The sequence below is a fragment of the Mirounga leonina genome, unplaced genomic scaffold (assembly GCF_011800145.1).
Source record: "Mirounga leonina isolate KUSES-001 unplaced genomic scaffold, KU_Mleo_1.0 Mir_224, whole genome shotgun sequence".
Lineage (NCBI taxonomy): Eukaryota > Metazoa > Chordata > Mammalia > Carnivora > Phocidae > Mirounga > Mirounga leonina.
Window position 1 is genome coordinate 18,762,816 of NW_023270615.1, and position 23,725 is coordinate 18,786,540.

At 44.5% G+C, this 23,725-nt stretch overlaps 1 protein-coding gene across 5 annotated transcripts in view; it reads right to left on the bottom strand.

Annotated features, from left to right (window-relative positions):
• Nucleotides 1-23,725, bottom strand: part of SECISBP2 (SECIS binding protein 2) — a 48,018-nt gene that overhangs the window by 14,512 nt on the left and 9,781 nt on the right. For 2 of the 5 annotated variants that reach the window (XM_035029196.1, XM_035029198.1), the window contains exons 6-10: nt 22,169-22,250; nt 20,273-20,475; nt 17,684-17,806; nt 16,379-16,468; nt 14,977-15,109 (exon numbers count right to left, since the gene is read on the bottom strand). In XM_035029196.1, the coding sequence (XP_034885087.1) occupies nt 14,977-15,109; nt 16,379-16,468; nt 17,684-17,806; nt 20,273-20,475; nt 22,169-22,250 (631 nt within the window). The remainder of the gene's footprint in view (nt 1-14,976; nt 15,110-16,378; nt 16,469-17,683; nt 17,807-20,272; nt 20,476-22,168; nt 22,251-23,725) is intronic. The other 3 variants (XM_035029199.1, XM_035029201.1, XM_035029200.1) reach the window with 2 other exon arrangements.

Genomic DNA, 23,725 nt, shown 5'->3' on the forward strand with positions numbered 1-23,725 from the left:
TCTGAGGAAGGAAACAGAAATCTAGATGCAGGAGGCACAGAGAGTCCCCCACAAAATAAACCCAAGGAGGTCCACACCAAAATACTTAGTAATTAACATGGCAAAAAGTACTAATAAAGGGGGAATTTTAAAACCAGTAAGAAAAGGGCACCTGGGTGGCTCAGTTGGTTAAGCATCCAACTCTTGATTTTTGGCTCAGGTCATGATCTCAGGGTCGTGGGACTGATAAGACTCTGTGCTGGGTGTGGAGCCTGCTTAAGATTCTCCCTCACCACAGAATAGAGAACCCAGAAATGGACCCTCAACTCTATGGTCAACTAATCTTCGACAAAGCAAGAAAGAATGTCCAATGGAAAAAAGACAGTCTCTTCAACAAATGGTGTTGGGAAAATCGGCACATGCAGAAGAACGAAACTGGACCATTTCCTTACAGCACACACAAAAACAGACTCCAAATGGTTGAAAGACCTTAATGTGAGACAGGAGTCCGTCAAAATCCTAAAGGAGAACACAGGCAGCAACCTCTTCGACCTCAGCCGCTGAGCAACTTCTTCCTAGAAACATCACCAAAGGCAAGGGAAGCAAGGGCAAAAATGAACTATTGGGACTTCATCAAGATAAAAAGCTTTTGCAAAGCAAAAGAAAGTCAACAAAACCAAAAGACAACCAACAGAATGGGAGAAGATATTTGCAAATGACGTATCAGATAAAGAGCTAGTACCCAAAATCTATAAAGAACTTATCAAACTCAACACCCAAAGAACAAATGATCCAATCAAGAAATGGACAGAAAACATGAACAAACATTTTTCCAAAGAAGATATCTAAACGGCCAACAGACACATGAAAAAGTGGTCAACATTGCTCGGCATTAGGGAAATCCAAATCAAAACCTCCATGACATACCACCTCACACCAATCAGAATAGCTAAAATTAACAAGTCAGGAAACGAAAGATGTTGGCAGGGATGCGGAGAAAGGGTAACCCTCCTACGCTGTTGGTGGGAAGGCAAGCTGGTGCAGCCACTCTGGAAAACAGTATGGAGGTTCCTCAAAAAGTTGAAAATAGAGCTACCCTACGACCCAGCAATTGCACTACTGGGTATTTACCCCAAAGATACAAAGGTAGGGATCCGAAAGGGTACGTGCACCCCGATGTTTATAGCAGCAATGTCCACAATAGCCAAACTATGGAAAGAGCCAATATGTCCATCGACAGATGAATGGATAAAGAAGATGTGGTATGTATGTACAATGGAATATTATGCATCAAAAAAAAAAAAAAAATCTTGCCATCTGCAATGACGCAGATGGAACTAGAGGATATTATGCTAAGCGAAATAAGTCAATCAGAGGAAGACAAGTATCATATGATCTCACTGATATGAGGAATTTGAGAAACAAGACAGAGGGTCATAGGGGAAGGAAGGGAAAAATGAAACAAGATGAAACCAGAGAGAGAGACAAACCGTAAGAGACTCTTAATATCAGGAAACAAACTGAGGGTTGCTGGAGTGGAGGGGGGTGGGAGGGATGGGCTGGCTGGGTGAAGGACATTGGGGAGGGTATGTGCTATGGTGAGCGCTGTGAATTGTGCAAGACTGATGAATCACAGACCTGTACCCTTGGAACAAGTAATACATTATATGTCAATAAAAAAATTTAAAAAAAAAAAGATTCTCTCTCTCACTCTCCCTCTACCCCTCTCCCCGCCCTCTCTCTCAAAACAAAACAAAACAAAACCAGCAAGAGAGAGAATAGTTACATCCAAAGGAATCCCCCCCTAAGGCTATGAACGGATTTTTGCGGGGATACTTAGCAACAGCATGGTATGTTCAAGGCACTGAAAGGAAAAAAGTGCAGCTGAGACGACTATCCAGCAAGGCTGTCATTCAGAGTAGAAGGAGAGAGAAACAGGCTCAGGTCATGATCCCAGGGTTCTGGGATGGAGCTCCACATCGGGCTCCCTGCTCGTGGGGAGTCTGCTTCTCCCTCTCCCTCTTTTTGCTGGTGGAGGGTCTTGTCTGATGTTTCAGGCTGCTGACCCATCAGGGTGGTGGCGGCTGTGGCCATTTCTGAAAGTAAGACAACCCTGATGTTTGCCGCATGGATTGACTCTTCTTTCAGGAACAATTTCTCTGTAGCATGAGATCCTGTTTGGCAGCATTTTACCCACAATAGGACTTTTTTCAAAACTGCAGTCCAGGGACGCCTGGGTGGCTCAGTCAGTTAAGCATCTGCCTTTGGCTCAGGTCATGATCCCAGGGACCTAGGATGGAGCCCCACGTCTGGCTCCCTGCTCAGTGGGGAGTCTGCTTCTCCCTCTCCCTCTGCCCCTGCTTGTGCTCCCTCTCTCACCCTCTGACAAATAAATAAAATCAATCTTTTAAAAAAAAAAAAAAAAGAGGGCAATCCAACAAGAAGACATAATAATTGTAAATATTTGTGCACCCTAAGTAGGAGCACTCAAATACATAAAAGCATTTAATAACAAACATTAAGTAATCAATAGTAATACACTAATAGTAGGGAACTCTACCATCCTACTAACATCAATGGATACATCATCCAAACAGAGTATCAACAAGGAATCAGTGGCTTTGAATGACACACTGGACCAGATGGATCCAACAGATGGATCCAATTAGAACATTCCATCCTAAAACAGCTGAATGTACATTCTTTTCAAGTGCACTTGGAGCATCCTCCAGAACAGATCACATATTAGCCCACAAAACAAGTCTCAACAAATTCAAGAAGCTCAAAGTCATACCATGCATCTTTTCTGACCACACCACTATGAAACTAGCAATCAACTATAAGGAAAAATCTGGAAAGAACAAAAATACAAGGAGATTACTAACATTAACAATGAATGGGTCAACTAAGAAATCAAAAAGTACATGGAAACAAATGAGAATGAAAACACAATGGTCCAAAATCTTTGGGATGCAGCAAAAGTCGTTCTAAGAGGGAAGATTATAGCAATACAGGCCTACTTCAAGAAGCAAGAAAAATCTGAAATAAACAACTTGACTTCACACCTAAAGGAGCTAGGAAAAGAAGAAACAAAATCCCAAACCCGTAGAAGGAAGGAAATCACAAATATTATAGCAGAAATAAATGATGTGGAGGCTAAAAAAAACCCACATAGGACAGATCAATGAAACCAGGAGCTGGTTCTTTGAAAAGATCCACAAAACTGACTAAGTTTTTAGCCAGACACATGGGGGGAAAAAAAAAGAGGACTGAAATCAACAAAATCAGAAATGAAAGAGAACCAAAACCACAGAAATACAAAAGATTATAAGAGAATATTATGAAAAATTATATGCCAACAAGCTAGCATAGAGTAGAAATGGATAAATTCCTACAAACACATAACCTCCCTAAACTGAATCAGGAAGAAATAGAAAATTTGAATAGACCGATTACCCGCAGTGAAACTGAATCACTAATCAAAAAACTCCCAACAAACAAAATTCCAGGGCCAGATGGCTTCACAGGTGAATTCTACCAAACATTTAAAGAAGAGTTAATACTTACTCTTCTCAAACCATTCCAAAAAATAAGAGGAAGGAAAGCTTCAAATTCATTCTATGAATGAATCAGCATTACCCTGATACCAAAACCAGATAAAGACGCCACAATAAAAGAGAACTAGAGGCCTCTATCTCTGATGAACACAGATGCAAAAATCCTCAAGAAAATAGCAAACTGAGGGGCGCCTGGGTGACTCAGTCGTTAAGCGTCTGCCTTCGGCTCAGGTCACGGTCCCAGGGTCCTGGGATCGAACCCCGCATCGGGCTCCCTGCTCCGCGGGAAGCCTGCTTCTCCCCCTCCCACTCCCCCTGCTTGTGTTCCTGCTCTCGCTGTCTCTCTCTCTGTCAAATAGATAAAATCTTAAAAAAAAAAAAAAAAGAAAATAGCGAACTGAATTCAACAATACATTAAAAAAAAAAAATCATTCATCACAATCAAGTGAGACTTACTCCTGGGATACACGGGTGGTTCAATATTCACAAATCAACATGATACACTCACCAATAAGAAAAAGGATAAAAGCCATATGATCATTTCAACAAATGCAGAAAAAGCATTTGACCAAGTACAACACCCATTCATGATAAAAACCCTCAACGAAGTAGGTTTAGAGGGAATATACCTGAACATAATAAAAGCCATCTATGAAAAATCTGCAGCTAACCTCACACTCAATGGTAAAAAACTAGGAGCTTTCCCCTAAGGTCAGGAATAAGACAAGGACGTCACCACTTTTATTCAACATAGTACCCGAAGTCCGAGCCACAGCAAAGGTCTTCCAAATTGGTAAGGAAGAAGTCAAACTCTCACTATGAGCAGATGATACAATAGTATATCTAGAAAACCCTAGACTCCACCAAAAACTACTAAAACTGGTCAATGAATTCAGTAAAGATACAGGATACAAAATCAATGCACAGAAATCCACTGCATTTCTATGCACTAATAATGAAATACCATAAAGAGAAATAAAGACAACGGACCCATTTACAATTGCACCAAAAACAATAAAATACCTAGGAATAAACTTAACCAAGAAGGTAAAAGATGCGTGTACTATGAAAACCAAAAAACACTGACGAAAGAAACTGAAGATAACACAAACAAATGGAAAGATATTCCATGCTGGGGCACCTGGGTGGCTCAGTCAGCTGAGCCTCTGCTTTCGGCTCAAGTCATGGTCTCGTCGTGATCTCAGCGTCCTGGGATCAAGCCCCACATCAGGCTCCCTGAGTGGGGAGCCTGCTTCTCCCTCTGCCTCTGCCTGCCACTCCCCCTGCTTGTGCTCTCTCTCTCTGTCAAATAAGTAAATAAAATCTTAAACATGTTCATGGATGGGGAGGACAAATACTGTTAAAATGTCCATATTACCCAAAGCAGTCTACAGATTGAATGCAATCCCTCTCAAAATATCAACAGCATTTTTCACAGAACGAGAATAAATAATTCTAAAATTTTTATAGAACCACAGAAGACCCTAAATGGTCAAAGCAATCTTAAAAAAGAAGAACAAAACTGAAGGTATCACAATCCCAGACTTCAAGTTATCCTACAAAGCTCCAGTAATCAAAAGAGTATGGTCCTGGGGCGCCTGGGCGTCCAGCTCTTGGTTTCAGCTCAGGTCATGATCTCAGAGTCACGCGAGTGCCAAGCCTGCTTCAGATTCTCTTTCCCTCTCCCTCTCTCTAAAATAAATTAATTAATCTTTAAAAAAATAAAAAACCAGTACGGTACTAGCACAGAAAACAGACACACAGATCAATGGAACAGGATAGAAAACCCAGAAATAAACCCACAATTATATGGCTAATTAATCTTCAACAAAGGAGGCAAGAATATACAATGGGGAAAAGATAGTCTCTTTAACAAACGGTGTTGGGAAAACTGGACAGCTACATGCCAAATAATGAGACAGCTAGTTTCTTAAACCATACACAAAAATAAACTCAAAATGGATTAAAGACCTAAATGTGAGACCTGAAACCATAAAAATCCTAGAAGAGAGCACAGGCAGTAATTTCTCTGACATGAACCATGGCAATATTTTTCTAGATATGTCTCCGGAGACAAGGGAAATAAAAGCAAAAATGAACTATTGGGACTACATCAAAATAAAAAGCTTCTGCACAGTGAAATAAACAATCAACAAAACTAAAAGACAACCTACTGAATGGGAGAAGATATGTGCAAATGACATATCCAATAAGGGGTTAGTAACCAAAATACATTAAAAAAACTTATACAATGTAACACCAAAAAAACAAATAATCCAATTAAAAATGGACAGAAGACATGAACAGACATTTCTCTAAAAAAGACATCCAGATGGCCAACAGACACATGAAAAGATGCTCAACTTCACTAATCATCAGGGAAATGGAAAACAAAACCACAATGAGATCTCACCTCACACCTGTAAGAATGGCTTAAATCAAAAACACAAGGAACAAGTGTTGACGAGGATATGGAGAAAGGGAGCCCTCATGCACCGCTGGTGGGAATGCAAGCTGGTGCAGCCACCGTGGAAACCTGGATGGAGGCTTCTCAGAAAGTTAGAAATAGAACCACCCTATGATCCAGTAATTCCACTACTGGGTATTTACTGAAAGAATACAAAAACACTAATTCAAAAAAGATATATGCACCACTATGTTTACTGCAGCATTATTTGCAATAGCCAAATTACGGAAGCAACCCAAGTGTCCACTGATATATGAATAAAGAAGTGGTATAAATACATATATTCAGTGGAATATTACTTAACTGTAAAAAGAAAAAAAAGGAAATCTTGCCATTTGCAACAACAGGATGGATCTAGAGAGTATACTGATAAGCAAAATAAGTCAGAGAAAAACAAATAACATGATTTCACTCATGTGAAATTTAAGAAACAAAGAAAAAAAACCACACAAACTCTTAATTATACAAAACAAACTGATGGTTACCAGAGGGGAGGTGGGCAGGGTAATGGGTGAAATGGGTGATGGGGTTTAAGAGTACACTTACCGTGATGAGCACTGAGTAATGTACAGAATTGCTGAATTTCTATACCATACACCTGAAACTAATATAACACTGTATGTTAAATACACTGGAATTTAGAAAAAAAAAATAATTATACTACATCTACTTTGCCTGTGATCTTTAAATGGAAGAAGAAAGCCTGGGGCCGGCACATCTGTTTACAACATGGTTCACTGACTATTTTAAGCCCACTTAAAACTGAGACCTATGGCTCAAAAAAAAAAAAGATTCCGCTCAAAATATAACTGCTCACTGACAGTGCACCTGGTCAGCCAGGAGTTCTGATGGAGATGGACAAGATTAATGTTGCTTTCATGCCTGCTACCACACATCCATCCTGCAGCCCATGGATCCAGGGGTAATTCTGACTTTCAACTCTCAAGTCTTTAAGAAATACCTTTAGTAAGACTATGGCTGCCACAGATAGTGATTCCTCTGATGGCTCTGGGCAGAGTCCATCGAAAACATCCTGGAAAGGATTCACCATCCTAGATGCCATTAACATGCATGATTCACGGGAAGTGAATGAACAGGAGTTTGGAAGAAGTTGATTCCAGCGCTCATGGGTGGCTTTGAGGGGTTCAAGACTTCAGTGGAGGAAGTCACTGTGGATGTGGGAGAAACGGCAAGACAACCAGGATCAGAAGTGTGGCCTGAAGATGGGAGTGAACTGCCACATCTCATGATAAAATTTGGACAGATGAGGAGTTGCTTCTTATGGATGAGCAAAAAAGGGGATTCTCGAGATGGAACCTACACCTGGTAAAGATGCTGTGAAGACTGTTGAAATGACAACAAAGGATCTAGAATATCACGTGAACCCAGTTGTAAAGCAGAGGCAGAGTTGGAGGAGGGACTCCAGTTTTTTTTTTAAGACTTTATTTTTTTTGAGAGAGAGAGAGTGCGAGCAGGGCAGCGGTGGAGGGGAGCAGAGGGAGAGGGACAAGCAGACACCCTGCTGAGCAGGGAGGAGCCCGACATGGGACTCAATCCCAGGACTCTGAGATCATGACCTGAGCCAAAGGCAGATGCTTAACTGACTGAGCCACCCAGGCGTCCCTGGACTCCAGTTTTGAAAGAAGTCCTACTGTGGGTAAAATGCTACCAAACAGCATCACATGCTACAGAGAAATTGTTCCTGAAAGAAGGGTCAATCCATGCGGCAAACATCAGGGTTGTCTTACTTTCAGAAATGGCCACAGCCGCCACCACCCTGATGGGTCAGCAGCCTGAAACATCAGACAAGACCCTCCACCAGCAAAAATATTATGGCTCCTGAAAGCTCAGATGATGGTTAGCATTTTTTTTAAGTATTTTTTAATTAAGATATGTACATTGTTGGGACGACTGGGTGGCTCAGTCAGTTAAGCATCTGCCTTCAGCTCAGGTCATGAGCCTGGAGTCCTGGGATTTAGTCCCTCATCGGGCTCCCTGCTCAGCGGGGAGTCTGCTTCTCCCTCTGCCTGCCTCTCTCACTCTCATTCTGAGAGTAATAAATAAATAAATACTAAAATAAATAAATACTAAAAAGACATGTACACTGATTTTTAGACGTAACACTGTTGCACTTAACAGACTACAGTTCAGTGTAAGCATGACTTTTATATGCCCTGGAAAACAAAAATTAATCTTGACTTGCTTTACTGCAATATCCACTTTATTGCAGTGGTCTGGAACCACACTCATGATATCTCCAAGGTACGCCTGCCCTGAGAGAGAAAAAAATCGCCAAGCAGCAATTCTATATCCAGCAAAACTATCTTTCCAAAACTACATGCAAACTAAAGACGTTCCTAGACAAACAAAGCATGAGAGAATCTGCTGCTTAGCAAACCCCTGTATGATATGAGAGGAAGGCCTTCGGAAGAGATGCTGACGGAAGTGCCACCGGACGGTAACGAACTCCAGAGGAATAAATACAGAACATGGACAACTGTGAATATAAAGCTGGCAAACACACATTTTCTTCTCGTTCCTTGTCTTAGTTTCTTCAAAAGACATGACTGCAGAGAGAAGTCCTTCCAACACCGTACCGTTTTGTTTATAACGTATGCAGGTGTGACGCAGACAACGGCAGCCCAGACAGAGAGGGAGAGAAGGGTTACACTGGAGTAAAGTTTCTCCAGTGCAGACACTCATACGTATACTGTGGTTCCTGGAGCAATCACTTTCCTTATTCATGAGCAACCACTTACCTTCCTATTTTTAAGAAAATTAAAAATTTTAATAAAGGAATCAAAATGGTACTCTAAAAATATTTACTTGGGGCGCCTTGGTACTCAGTCGGTTAAGAGTCATACTGTTGATTTCAGCTCAGGTCCTGATCTCAGGGTCGTGGGATCCAGCCCCAGGCGTGAAGCCTGCTTAAGATTCTCTCTCTCTCTCCCCCCGCCCCATCCCTTCCTGCTTCTAAAAATAAATATATATATATTAAAAAATTATTTACTTAACATAAAAGACAATTAAAGAGGAACAAGGAAGACATGACAGAATTAAAAAACATGCAAAACAGCAGATGTAAATCCAACCACAGTAACAATTACATTAAATGTGAATGAAGGAAACACCCCACTCAAGAGGCAGAGACTGTCTGACTGGGTAAGAAAGAAAAATGTGACTATATGTGTCTAAAAGAAACACACCGTAGATTTCAAGGCACTGTCTGCTAAGGAACCCCAGCTACTCCTCCCTCTGCTGCCAGTAAAAGCACGTATCTTCTCCTCATCATCCTGGCAGCCAGGTGGGCAGACCTGATTTGGGGTCCAGAATAGACTCAAGCCCAAAGCCCTTTGAGTTAAGTTGTGTTCTCGCCAGAAAGCTCTGCAGAGGGGTACTTGGCACTGACTCAGCTAAAGATAAAGAGAAACCCTGAATTCCTCTTCACTGGTTTTTACTTTTCCTGGTAAAGATGGTTCCATTAGTAATGTCAAAAGGGAAGGAGATGGGCACATCGGGATTTAGGCATTCCTGGGATTCTGGCCAAAATATCATTTCGATATTATCAAAATCCCAGCCTCACAATTCAACCTGAAACTACTTAAAAATGTGACCTGGGCCAGGAAACATAAAATTTGCCTCTTAAAAATATTTTAGAACGATTTGACCATCTGTATTATGTATTTTTAGTCACATGTGATTACAGAATTATCTTCTTGGTTTCTGACTAGCCAATTTTAAAGTTTCTATTACTCCTCCACCTCTATGGGTTCTACAAACCAAAATACAAGATGCTTCTTTAAAAAAAAAAAAAATCTCTTCTGATTTCCCACTCCTTGCTCAACTGTTTATTTCACACACAATTCCATCTAAAAGGTCCAACTTGAACCTAGTGCCAAAAGAGCCATCTCGTACCCCTCAGAGGTCTTTTCCTCTGCCTTCGTGCTTTCCCCTTTGACTGAAGGTCTAGAAAGCTCAGTCAACAGCTTACACAGCCCCCTGCAGGCTCCCCAGGAAGCTACATTCTGCAGAATCAGAGGGGTGGCTGAAAGTCTTCCCGATTTCTCTGAGGCTGATGCAGGTTACTCAAATACCTGCTCTGAAAAACATAAGGCTAAAGTAACTTCTGCTGTGACCCATGACTGAAGCCCTGCATTATGTTTGTGTATTTTCTGTTTATCATGATGTTTTGACATCTTAAAGGCTTTCACAGCTAAGGAGAGTGCCCCTCCTGGGCCCGCTGACTCTTAGAGATACCAAAGGGTCCAGCCTGGAACATGGCTGATAGCAAACTAGTCCACCCAGATCCAGACCTCCTCTGGCCTGTGCAGCCAGCAGGCAACATCCCTTAATCATCCCAGGGCCAGGGGCGGGGCAACCAGGGATACCTCTAGCGCAGGGCTCATCGCAATTATTCAAACTGACCAGTCCTAAACAGTGCACCCTTTCCTGCCCATGGAAACCCCAACAAAGGCTCCAGCCTAAAGCCTCCCTTTGCTTCTGTCCTCTGCCTGCCATCTACGCTGGTGCTTGCCCAGGTGGCCGTGCCTCCTGTCTTTAGAACCTGGGACTATTATAAACTGCGTTTTCCTGAGCCTCTCTTCTATCTCCTCTTGTGGCCACACCTGACTCACCACCTCAGCAAAAAATACAGAACAAGCCCAAAACTAACTGCCGAGGAAAAGCTGACTCTGCCCATCGGTAACCCATAAATTATCACCTCCTACCAAAGCACCTGCACTAGTCTGAAAACAACACTTGTCTACAATCAAAGCCCTAGAGGCCTTTCCCAAATGAGCTGAGAAAAGCAATGCGCAGGGAAGACTACCCAAAGGGGCAGTGGTCCCAAGCCTTGGTGTGTCTACTAGTCACTCAGACTCGCAATGTACCCCAACTGTGGATCCTGCTACCAATAAAATTACCGACATCACTGAGACAACCAAGGAAATTTAAATACAGACTGGAGAGTAGACCCTAGTGAGAAACAAGCACTAACACCGTCGGAGGATGGCCGGGTGGTCCGTGGAAACACACAGCCACTGCCAGTCAGACATGCCAACGGACGTACTTACACAGGAAATGATGTAACGTCTACCAGGTGCTTAGAAGCACTTCAGAAAACTTAAAAGTTGGGTCACAGACACAACCAGAGCGGCACAATGCTGACAACCACGGGAGCTGGGAAACACTCGTGTGACAGGCCTCACTGCACTCTCTACCTTTGGTTATTTCCCATAACGAAAAGTAAAAAAAAGAGGACGGAACAACAAATCCTCCCGTGTGCTTGCTAAAAACACCCCTTCCCCAACCTTGGCCCCAGCCCCAGGGATTTCACTGCACCTGACCAAAGTCCGAGACAGGCCCAGAGCCCGCGCTCTCGGCACGCTCCCACACGGCGCCTGGGAACGCAGCGTCGGGGAGAAACAGAGGCACGAGGGACACGCTGTTTGCTGCTGCCTCAGCCGCTGTGTTTCAGCTCAATTAACTGCATTCAGAACTGTAAGGCTGTGTGCTGGGCTGGGGGTGACGCCACTCTCAAAGTGCCACGTAAGCTTCCTCGTACGGCAGCCATGAGAGTGCTATTCAGGAATGCTCGCTGCATACCATCCAGCAGCCCGTACAAAAATGACCCACGGCATTCCGAATTTTCAGCTTCAAAAATATGCCACCTCCAGCCCGGTCCCCGAGAAAGGCTACAAGTGACACGGACATGACCAAATGCTGGTGAGGATGTGGAAGCAGCAGAGTCCACACACTACTGGTGAGCGTAAGACAGCACACACGCGGTATGGGAAAAGGTCTGGCAGATTTATAAAGTAAACATACCCCACCACGTGGCCCAGCAGTTCCCTCCCACGGGAATCAAGAACAGATACTCAAACACCGGTACCTGAACAGCACCAAGGTACTATTCACAACAGCCAAAGGTGGAGACAACCTAAATGTCCGTCAGGGGATGAATGGGCAAACAAACCGTGGCTGAAGGAATAGGATTCAGCCACAAAAACTAGCCAAATGCTGACGCAGGAACACGGACGAAAGTCCAAGACACTCTCCCAAGTGAAAAGAGACCGACACGGGGCGCCTGGGGGGCTCAGTCGGTTAAGCGTCTGCCTTCGGCTCAGGTCATGATCCCGGGGTCCTGGGATCGAGCCCCGCATCAGGCTCTCTGCTCACTGGGGATCCTGCTTCTCTCTCTCCCTCTGCCACTCCCCCTGTCCCTCTCCCTGCTTGTGCTCTCTCTCTAATAAATAAATAAAATCTTTAAAAAAAAAAGAAAGAGACTGACACAAAAGGTCACAAATTGTACCATTCCATTTACGTAACACGTCAGAACAGGAAAATCCACAGAGAAAATGCACACTGGGGGCTGCTAGGGGCTGGGGAAATGGGGAGCTTAGTGGGCAGGGGTCTCCTTTTCGCAGGATGAAAAAGTGTGGAACCAGAAAAACGAGACTACACAACACTGTGGATGAACTCCACACCACTGCATTATACACCTTAAAATCAGTAGTTTTATGTTACTTGAATTTCACCTGAATAAAAAACAAAAAAGCGGGGCACCAGTGAAGTGTCTGCCTTCCACTCAGGTCATGACTGGGCTCCCTGCTCAAGCAGAGAAGCCTGCTTCTCCCTCTGCCCCTTCCCCTGCTTGTGCGTGCGTGCGTATGCTCTCTGACAAAATCTTTTTTTTTTATTTTTTTTTTTTTAAGATTTTATTTATTTGCGAGAGAGAGAATGAGAGACAGAGAGCATGAGAGGGAGGAGGGTCAGAGGGAGAAGCAGACTCCCTGCCGAGCAGGGAGCCCGATGCGGGACTCGATCCCGGGACTCCAGGATCATGACCTGAGCCGAAGGCAGTCGCCCAACCAACTGAGCCACCCAGGCGCCCCTCTCTAACAAAATCTTTAAAAAAATAAATAAATAAAAACAAAAAACAAAAAGGAACTACACACACACACACACACACACACACAAACAGGAGTAAATCTCAAAAACACCCTGATGAGTGAAGGAAGCCTTACACGAAGGAGCATACACTGCAGGATCCCATTTCTGTGAAGCTCTACAACAGGGAAAAGGAAATCTGTGACAAAGAACAGGCACGGGGCTGCCTGGGGCCCAGCAGGAACCTGCTGGGCGGGGCCAAGGGAGCTTCCAAGGGTGCTGACGGAGGCTGGGATACTCTGCAAAGGGCATCCCTAAGATCTGTGCGTTTCACCATACGCATGCTTCACCTCCAAAGACAAGAACCATAAATGCTAGTCAATGTCACACGCGCTGCAGCACTGAGAGGTGACATCAGCCAAGGTCTGCAACCCTGAAATGCCCCGCCCCCAAAAAATAAAATACCGATGGGTGGACAGATCAGGGCCAGCCAGCTTTTCCTAAAGGACCAGGGAGTAAATATTTTAGGCTCATGACCACATAAGTGTTACAACACTTAACTGCCCTTTCTTAAACTCATCGTATTTAAGTAACTTACAATAATTAGTATTTTAAGTATTCCTAAGCGCACAATTCAGGGGCATCAATTACATTCACAATGTTGTGCAACCATCACCCCCACCTATTCCCCAAAATTTTTCGTGCCCCAAACTAAAAGTCTGTCCCCACGAATCAGTAACTCCCCATACCCTCAACCCCAGGTACCCTCTAGCCCTTTCTGTGACTTGTCTATTCTAGATCTCTCATGTAGCATGGGCCCTTTTGTGCTGGCTGATTTCATTAGCAGAATTAGTTTTCACGTTTCCGCATGTCACGGCAGGTGGCAGAACTTCCTTCCTTTTAAGGCTGAGTACCAGTCCACTGTACGGCTGGACCACACTCTGTTTACCCATTTGTGCTGATATACATTTGGAGGCGTCTCCACTTTTAACTATTTGGAATAATGCTGCTATGAGCGCTGGCCTGCAAGTGTCTGGGTGCACATGGAGTAGGGAATTGCCGGGCACACGGCAACCCCCTACATAGCGTTCTGAGGAGCTGCCAGACTGCCTCCCACAGTGGTCTCACCCTCTCCCGTTTCCCAGTGGTCTCCACTTTCTCCAAATCCTTGCCAACACCTGTTATTTTCCATGTTTCGGACCACAGCTACCATGGCAGGTATGAAGAACTATCTCCCTGTGGTGCTGGCTCATATTCGTCTAGGGACTAATGATGTTGAGCATCTTTCCATGTGTTACTGGCCATGTGTGTATCTTCTTGTGGAGCAATGTCAAGTCCTTTGCCTATTTTTCAGTGGGTGTTTATTGTTGAGCTGTAGGAGGAGTTCGCAGATCTCTGGACATCAAATCCTTATCAGATACATGATTTGCAAACATTTTCTCGCCTTCCGTAAGTAAATTATCTTTTCATTTTCTTGATAATGTCCTCTGGTACACAAAAGTTCTTGTTTTTGATGAAATCCTATTTATTTTTGCTTTTGTGGCCTGTGCTTTTGGTGTCCTAGCTAAAAATTCACTGCCTAATCCTAAGTCATGAAATTTACCTTTGTTTTTTTTCTTTCTTTTTTTCGGAGAGAGAATCTCAAGCAGACTCCCCACTGAGCATGGAGCCCCACCTGAGATCACGACCTGAGCTGAAACCAAGAGCCAGACACTTAACCGACTGAGTCACCCAGGCGCCCCACCTTTGTTTTTTTCTAAGGGTTTTTTGGGCTTAGTGTTTATATTTAGGTCACTGTTCCACTTTAACCACGCATACAGTGTGTGGCAGGAGCCCAGCTTTCCCTGGCACATGGAAATCCAGCTGTCCCAGCACCATTTTTCAAAACCGCTCCTTGTTCTCTTAATGAACATATTTTGGTCAAAAATTCACTGGCCAGAGATATGTGGGTTTATTTCTGGACTCCCAACCTATTCCATTATATCCCAGTACCATGCTGTTCTGATTAAAAGTAAGACAGTCACAGAGCAGCCTATCTGGAAGAGACTCTCACCCATTTCCCCAGAGACAAAGAGCCGCTCTTACCTGAGACCACCACAGGTCTGGAGGACGGCGTTGCACTCTGTGAGTGCTGCTTCTTCTCCAGGGCTGCCAGCATTCCTCCCAAATCCAACTGTACTGGAATCTGGCTCTTCTTTCCACTATTTTTAAAATTATTCTAAATAATTAAAAAATCAGAAGTTTTCTTAGGATAGGATATTTTACAAGTGTGCTTTTTGTTTTATGACAAAAAGCCATATAAAAGATAAAATGAAATCTATTTATAGTGACCATTAAAAAAAAATCTTTAAAAAATTAAAGAAAAACCCAGATAATCCCACATTATCTTCCAATGTGACTGCCGTGGTTCTTTATCTCCTCCTTCTCTCCTAGCCCTGGGTTTCTGTCTGTCTGCATCTGCACTGTGAAGAAGAGCACACACCTGCAGGGAAGAAACCAGGACTTGTGCGGAGCCTTTGGCAACAGGAGTCCGTGCGTGAGGCTAACCGATCGGTGTTACTGTCTCCTCGGTACCACACAGCCTCCAACTGCCTGGAGGAGCCGATCGAATGCCATGGAATCATGGGGATACGACCAAGAATTTACACAAGTCCAAAATGCACGCAGCAGGTATGAAATTAGGCACGAAGCGTGCTCTACTTCAAAGAGCTGTTTTCTGGGGCCTGAGGCCGTGTGAAAAGCTGCCAAGGCAAGCTGCCGCACGCGTGCGCTCAGCACATCCACCCTGCCCTCCGGCCCGGCCGAGGGCCCCGTCAACGGGCGAGCCCAGAGTGCCACGCAGCAGCTACAGAGACTCCACGCCAGGGACGGAAGAGGACCACACTATACCACGGGAATTCCAGTGAATCTGCACAACGTTTAGAATTTTACTTCTCACAGATGTGAAAATAATGCCCCCACTTGAGAAGGCAAAATGGCAGTGAGGATGCTGGAGACCAGTGAAGAAATGGGACCAAGTGTGCAAGTTCTCCACCTGGATGACGAATCCACAGCGGGGCAGGGGGCTCAAGGAGAGTCCTCTCTTCACCTTGCACTGACCGCTTAGAGTTGAATCTGCGGTGGGGGGCGGGGGGGGGTCTCCTTATTTTGTTTTGTCAGACACTGCTGCCTCACAAAGAAACTCCTGTTTCCCGAATACACAGGCAACCTTTTAGCTTTGCGTCCAAGACCCCCAGCAGCCCGTGCTCCCCCGCTTTCTGACGTAGCATGGTAGCTACCAGCGGTCTTCTCACGAAGGTGACAGACGCGTGCGCCTACAGCAACTGTAGGCCGACACCCTGCATGTGATTCTCCAGTAAAGGAAGAAATCAAACCCAAACCACCTTTCTTGGTACATAAAGAAGTCTGGAAAAGAGTTTTTCTCGAGAGTTTAGTTGAGCAAGAAAAGTTAGGCCTAAAGCAACAACAGGGTCAATCTAAAAATTACCTGCGGCTGCTGCTGGGACTGAAAGTTCGGAGATGCTACTCTGTCTCTTCTTTCAGACGCAACTGCCAGATTGGGGAACTCCTCGGCATCCTAAGTAAACCACACACCCTTTAGCTCTTCGCAGATCACAAGAGTCAAGTGTGCCACGTGCAAGCTGTTCCTTGCCCGTGTTCTCTGTCTGTAACAGGCTCCCACAGAGTTCGAAGGGGATCTAAAACAGCCCCCAAACTGTTTTACTCTTAGAAACAGATTTAAAGACCACAGTTCTAATCCCACTGCCCTGGAGAGCAGGCGGGCGGGCCCCTGAGGACGCAGATGCCCCGGACCCCCGGGCACAAACGTGTTCAAGCACCCAGCCTTCAACTGTGTTTCCGTCAGAGTAATTGTCAGTCTAGACTCAGGTGATGGAAGTACCCTGTCCCGTGGGCTGCTCCCAGGCTAGAAAATAGAAATAAAATACAAAATAGGGCAACAGGCCTCTAATGACGATGTTGAAGTCATTTAAAAACATCTGACGTGCTTTTCTTAGCATTTTAGGTGACTCAGAGAAGTTATGTGGGATATGGGAGCAGAACTCTATGAATTACTTGTTGGCCCAAACCATAATGTTCTGCCAGGATCGTAGGCCTTCACACATGGAACCCTAGTGTCCTCAGGGAGTGTGCCAAGAGCCCTGGGAGCCCTCAGGTTTGTGGGACACTCTCAGGTTTGGCCCTAAGCCGGATGGCACGCAGCAGAGCTGAGCACCCGGAGCCAGGCTGTTGAGTCTGGTATTGAGTCTGAACCCAGGGCAACTCCTTGCAGGACAGGGGCTATCTTGCGGTACCACAAGAAAACAGTTCACAGAGCGCTACTGCAAGTTTGTGCAATTCTCCTGGCCAGGGCCCATGATGGAGCTATGGGATTCTAATTTCTCTCTAGAGTGAGGTACATTACATTCACATTTCTGGATAGAAAAGGAGACCCTGCAAAAGCCAGCATGCCAAAGCAAGGAAAAACAGGTGAACAAGGTACTGAGGAGTAAGTATGAGCACTACAGTATGCACACCACTAGATCTCCACACAAGTACCCCTCTCGACTACTCACGCACACACCCGCTCGCCGGGTGCCCACTAGGACTCAGCCACTGAGCTGGGCCGCCAAAGCGAAGAGTATGGGGGACGGCTATTCTCTTTAGCACTGGGCAAAGATTATCAAAGGGAATGTTGGAGATTTTCACTTAGGAAGCCCGTATGAATCTGTATTTCTATTAGGGCAGGCCCATTCATTGTATCATAAAAGGTGAGTAATAAATAGAAATGTACTTCAATCCTTGGTGGTTCCTGAACGGTCAAGACTTCATATTTTGATTTAGACTTTTCTTTCTTTTTCTTATGCTTTCTTGAGGCTTCATTCTGTTCAGGATCGCCACCTTGTGATGCTTTGGACTTGACAGAACAAAAAACACAGCAAAAATCATGGGTTTTTAAGACATTCAATAGAATGTTTACTTCCATGAATCAGAGCAAACCTGAGATACCAAGTTGTTTAACCACATGGCAACTTTGTTCAGAGTTTGGCTCCTCATCTCTATTTTCCAAAGACCCAGCATTCAGTAGAGTACTTCTCAAGGAAAAGAAATCTGTTGAAAAAGCTGTCGTATCCAATTATTTTGAAACTGGTAGATTTGGACATACCTACTCCAAACCAGAGAATATTATTTTAACGTCTCTAATACCAACTTGAAGTCTTTTCATAAACCCAAGTGTGTTGGGGTGCCTGGGTGGCTCAGTTGGTTAAGCGTCTGCCTTCGGCTCAGGTCATGATCCCAGAGTCCTGAGATCGAGACCTGCATCGGGCTCCCTGCTCAGAGGGAAGTCTGCTTCTCTCTCTGCCTGCCTGCCGCTCCCCCTGCTTATGTGCGCACATGCGCGCACTCCCTCCCTCTAATAAATAAAATCTTTAAAAATAAAGTAAAAAAAATAAATCCGAGTGAGCCATTTCTAACACCATGGCCCAGTGGTCCTTAAACCTGATCACACATCTGAAACCCCTGTGGAGCCCTCAAACCAGACAAATGTGTGGGCCCATCCCACACCTGCTGAATGTGACCCCACAGCTCCCATCCTCCCTCTCAAGTCAGGTGAAATGCACCTTGGCCTCAGGGCCTCTGCATATGCACCCACACTTGGATCCAGGCCAGGACTGTGCCCTCATTCCAGTTCAAGGGTAGTCCCACCTCCATGCAGCCTGTCCCTCTCCGTCCCCTCTGAAGCACCAATCACCACCAGTCTACACCACGCTGGTCTATCAGAATGGAGGCGCTAAGAGAGCAGGGCCTTTCTGTTTTATCCCCAGCGGGGACTTACCCTCCAGTGGCTACTGGAAAGAATGTTTACCTCCTAACCTAAAGGACCTGTCCATGAGTGAAAAAGCAACTTTGAAGGATGAGATGTGTAATATGGTCTCATTTTTGTTTAAAAGAAAAAAAAAAAAAACTTAAAAAACTAACCTCTATTTGTTGACATTCTGAGGACCCTGAGGTAGATATATACCCAGTTGTTAATGCAGGCTTCTGAGAGGTGGGCAACAAAGGGAAGATGACCTCCTTCATGAGTAGGTCTTTGTGGTATTACATTTGCTATTTCGGTAATAAGAACTCACAACACAGAGTTTCAGAGGGGAAAACCATCGTGATCCTACCATCCCCATTACACAAGGAGAGCATGTCCCCTGGCTTGTGAGACTACAGGCGATTTTCTTGTCTTTATCTTAGAACTTTTCTAAAATAAACTTTTCTTACACTTATAATTAAAAACCAATTTTAGGGGCACCTCGGTGGCTCAGTTGGTTAAGTGTCTGCCTTCGGCTCAGGTCATGATCCCAGGGTCCTGGGACTGAGCCCTGCGTTGGGCTCCCAGCTCCCGCTGTCTCTCTCTCAAATAAATAAATAAATGGAACCTTAAAAAAAAAAGGTTCTAAGAAAATAAAAACGTTAATATTATCTCTAAGAATCTTAACTGTGCATGAGGAACTCTGGTTCAGACAGCGAGACAGCAGCCAAGGGGCGGCCCCAGCCCGAGCCCTGCCGTGTCGCCTGGGCCCTCATGCCCACAGCTGGTAGCGCCACGTGTACTCAGAGGGGGACTCGCCCGCAACTCCGGTGTCCTTCACATTGTTCATAAAGCCGTGAGGACAAGCATACAGGTCTGACCTCGCCGTAACTGTCAGCACACCTTCCCTCCATCAACAGACCGTCAACACACAGCTTCCGTTTGTGGGGGGTGGTCTATGACACTCTGGGTAACAGAAAGTGTCCTCTTACTCAAAAAGGGCATCACTGCACTCAACAAACGTGGCCATATTTCCACCTAAAATAATGTATCAATACACAATGAAAATCAAGAACAAAATTTAGACCAATAAAAAAGGCTTGTGGAGAAATAAATCTAGGGACCGATGAAAATGACAACTTAAAATTATTTGAATTAAAAGGGAAAAATGGATTCTGAAATGCTATCTTAAGATAAGCTGCAACTAAGAATCAGTAACATATACCAGATGACCACAAAAGGTGGAATTCAGTTGTCTTCCCGCCCTTACCTTAGTAGGTAAAAGCAATTTAAATTCAACAGATGAAAGACGAGGGGGGAAAAAGGCAGGACTTTATACACCAGAGCATGAACTTCTTCTTTAAAGACTTCAAAATGGTTCACAGATGTTTTAAGACCATGGGTGTAAAATCTACATCGGCCCTTACTCAAAAAGCTACCACTTGTGTTCCCTGACTGAGGTTCTATACAACCAACTCAAATTAGCGACTACAGTACAGAATGAAACACTTTGTTAGGATCCGAGATAAAAAGACTATTCAGTGGCACAGAAGATCAACATAACCCAAATGTGACACATACCTTTTTAGCAGAGTGGATGTGTTTCTCTTTGTAGGAAGGATCCGAAGATAAAACTTCAGGAGGTGACATACTAACGCTTTTAGAGTCTGCTGACGAAGCGACCATCTCTAGGTTTATCATGGAAGTAACGTTTTTAGGGGCTGCTGACTGTTCTGTAGATAATGTCTGCCGAACAACATAACCCATTGGTGTCCAAGATAACTCTGCTCAAAGATAACCAAAGTTGTTGAACAATCTCAACAGTAAAATAAAAATACTTAGAAATTCTAAACATGTATTACATGAGGTCATTACTCAGAGCATAATTAAATTTAGACTGGTGCTCAAAACATTCTCTTGGAAACTAGAGCATTTGCTAAGCTTTCTTCTTGGAACACGCATGCAGAATTAACTTGTAGGCTGCGTGATTTTCCTAGCAACTGGATTTTTAACTTGGGGTGCAGGTGGGTAGACGAATTATAGTTTTAGTTAAAAAATAATAATCCACAATTAAATCCAAGTGGCAAACACACAAAAAGTAATAGGGCAAAGATCAAATTTTGGCCCTAACACATCTTGTTATGTACCATTAACACCGTAAGTCAAAAATCATGGACCTCAGCTACCACAGCAAGTGGTAATTTCTTTCTTCTTAGATCTCAGGCCTAACTACAGCGACATTACTCCTTAGGCGCCCACAAGAAGAGGAGCCGGGCTGACCGCAGGCAGCATCCCCCCCCAGGCCAGACAGGCTGCTTCTGTACCAGACCGACACACCACTCAAGTCGCCTCGTAAGTGAAGATTTTTACTGAACCACACATTTACCACACGTGAGAATGCAAAAGAAAACACACTTGTGAATACAACTGGAATACTTCTGTAAAAATGTCTTGTTAGGACAAGCTACTCCGAAAAATTAGAGGCAGAATTACTGAACTCTCTCTGAAGATGTCACTTCTGGGACAGTCAGGCCAGATCTCTAATAATGGTCTGAAGCTCCCAAGACCCTTTGAGGGTCCGAAGCATCAAAACCATTTTCCTGACGGAAGGAGCGGGCGCTGAGCCTCCCTGCACTCTGTCCTGAGTGTCCAGCGAGGTTTTCAGGAGGCTGCATGACACGGGACAGTGAAACCACCACGCTACTGAGCCGGTCGGTAAAGAGTTGCAAAGATGTAAAACAAGGCTGCTCTCCTCACTACAATCTAACTTTGGAAAGTTATTTTTCATAAAAATATGCTATGTTGGGGCACCTGGGTGGCTCAGTCAGTTGAGCGTGTGACTCATGACTTCAGCTCAGGTCACGGTCTCAGGGTCCGGGGATCGAGCCCCATGTCGGGCTCCACGCTCGGCAGGGAGTCTGCTTGAGATTCTCTCTCCCTCTGCCTCTCTTTCCCTCTCTCTCAAATAAACAAATCTTAAAAAAAATACATGCTATGTTAACAGGTAGTGGGTTTATCATTGTTACTTGTATGAGAATTACAAAGTAATTTTTAGAATTTCTCAGTTTTAACTTTAGATATTACAAGTACTAATCGCTATCATGCAAATAAATAGAAGCTCTCTGGGGCTTTTTAAAGGGTGTTAAGGGGTCCTGATACCTAAAACTTTTGAGAACCACTGGTGTAGGCTATACTTAAGAAAGCAATCATTTCTGAGTTCATAAGATTTCTCCCTTAACTGGACAAACTGGACACATTTCATTTAGAATTCTTTGCTCTTACTTTACACTCCCTGCACACTGATGGGGGATCTTGTGTACTTACTCCCAGCTTCTCTCACAGTGAGATCAGTTTGTTCACAACCCATCAGCTGTCTTAAAGAAGGCTTTAAAACAAAAACATTTCCGTTGCACTGAACTAAAAGTGAACTTGGAAAACAGGGCACTGGTAACTTAAAGCTGTGGCAGCTCCTCGTACCTCTGGTACAGGAGGCAGGATCAGCCGCAGCGCTGCCGGTCATGGTCTCCGCTGCGTCCGTGCTTCTCACCACCCCTTCACCCTAAAAAGCAAACCAGCATCTTCTTACTATTTCAAATTGAAAGTAATCACTTAAATTTTAAATATAGCTTCCCTTGCCATTCGTAAAATCTCCAAAATATATGCTAATTAAAAATTCCAGGGGTGCCTGGGTGACTCAGTCCATTGAGCATCCGGACTCTTCGTTTTGGCTCAGGTCATGATCTCAGGGTCGTGAGATTGAGCCCCGCGTTGGGCTCCGCACTGGGGGTGGAACCTGCTTAGGATTCTCTATCTCCTTTTCCTTCTGCCCCTCCCGCCACACCCCCTTCCCTCCAGCTCTCTCTACAAAAAAAAAAAAGTAAAAACATACGTAATACCAAATTTCACTCCTTACAGGAGAAACCACCCACAGTGTCAGCTGAGCCTGCAGTACCCCCTGGCAGAAACACCTGTGTGATGTTTCTACACGGCCCCACTAAGAGGACACAGCAGGCGTACCACGTAACCTGTGAAAGATCAGTACGTGACAGACAAGTTCTGCATCAGCACATGTGTGCCCCTGCCACCCGAGGCAGCAGCGCCCCTGCGGGGGGGGGGGGGGGGGGGGGGGCGGCACTGTTCACCATGCCCACGCACCAAACTTCCAAAACATCCATCAGGAAGTCCACAGGGCCAACAAACATTCATGGAACGTGAGGCAGCAAATGACACGGGGGCGGGTGAGGACACAGGGTGACCTCAGGGTGACCAGGGCATTCACTGCAAAAGGAAACTGATCCATTCAAATCTGAATGGACTTAGATTCTAAAGCTCATATCCTTCAAAACTTTTCCCACTTTGCCATTTCATTAAACCTGAGCCCAGTAACAAAAAATAAAATTATTGAAACACAGCCCGCTCTTTTAATAAAACTTACATGCTCACCATGGCTTACCTGTCCAAGAACAGTTACATAAATTACACATATCCATAAAGATTCAATACAACAGATTTTCAAAAATTACTCGATGACATGGAAAAATGCCAAAAGTTTTAAAAACTCAAACACAAAGCCATACATAACTTCAAACTGAGGGGAATCCCCTCAATCCCCACAATGTACCATTAAAAAAAGATTTAAGTGCTTAGGGCGCCTGGGTGGCTCAGCTGGTTAAGCGACTGCCTTCGGCTCAGGTCATGATCCTGGAGTCCCTGGATCGAGTCCGCATCGGGCTCCCTGCTCAGCGGGGCGTCTGCTTCTCCCTCTGACCCTCCCCCCTCTCATGTGCTCTCTCTCTCTCTCATTCTCTCTCTCAAATAAATAAATAAAATCTTTAAAAAAAAAAAAAAGATTTAAGTGCTTAACATGGTTTTCTCTTGTACAACTTCAGACAATTACAGGTGACCCTTGAGCGACAAGGGGGTTGGGGTGCTGACCCCCGGAGAGCCAAAACTCCACATGGAACTTCTGAACCCCCAAAAACAACTCCTAACAGCCTACTATTGACCCGAACCCTGACTGATCGCATAAACAGT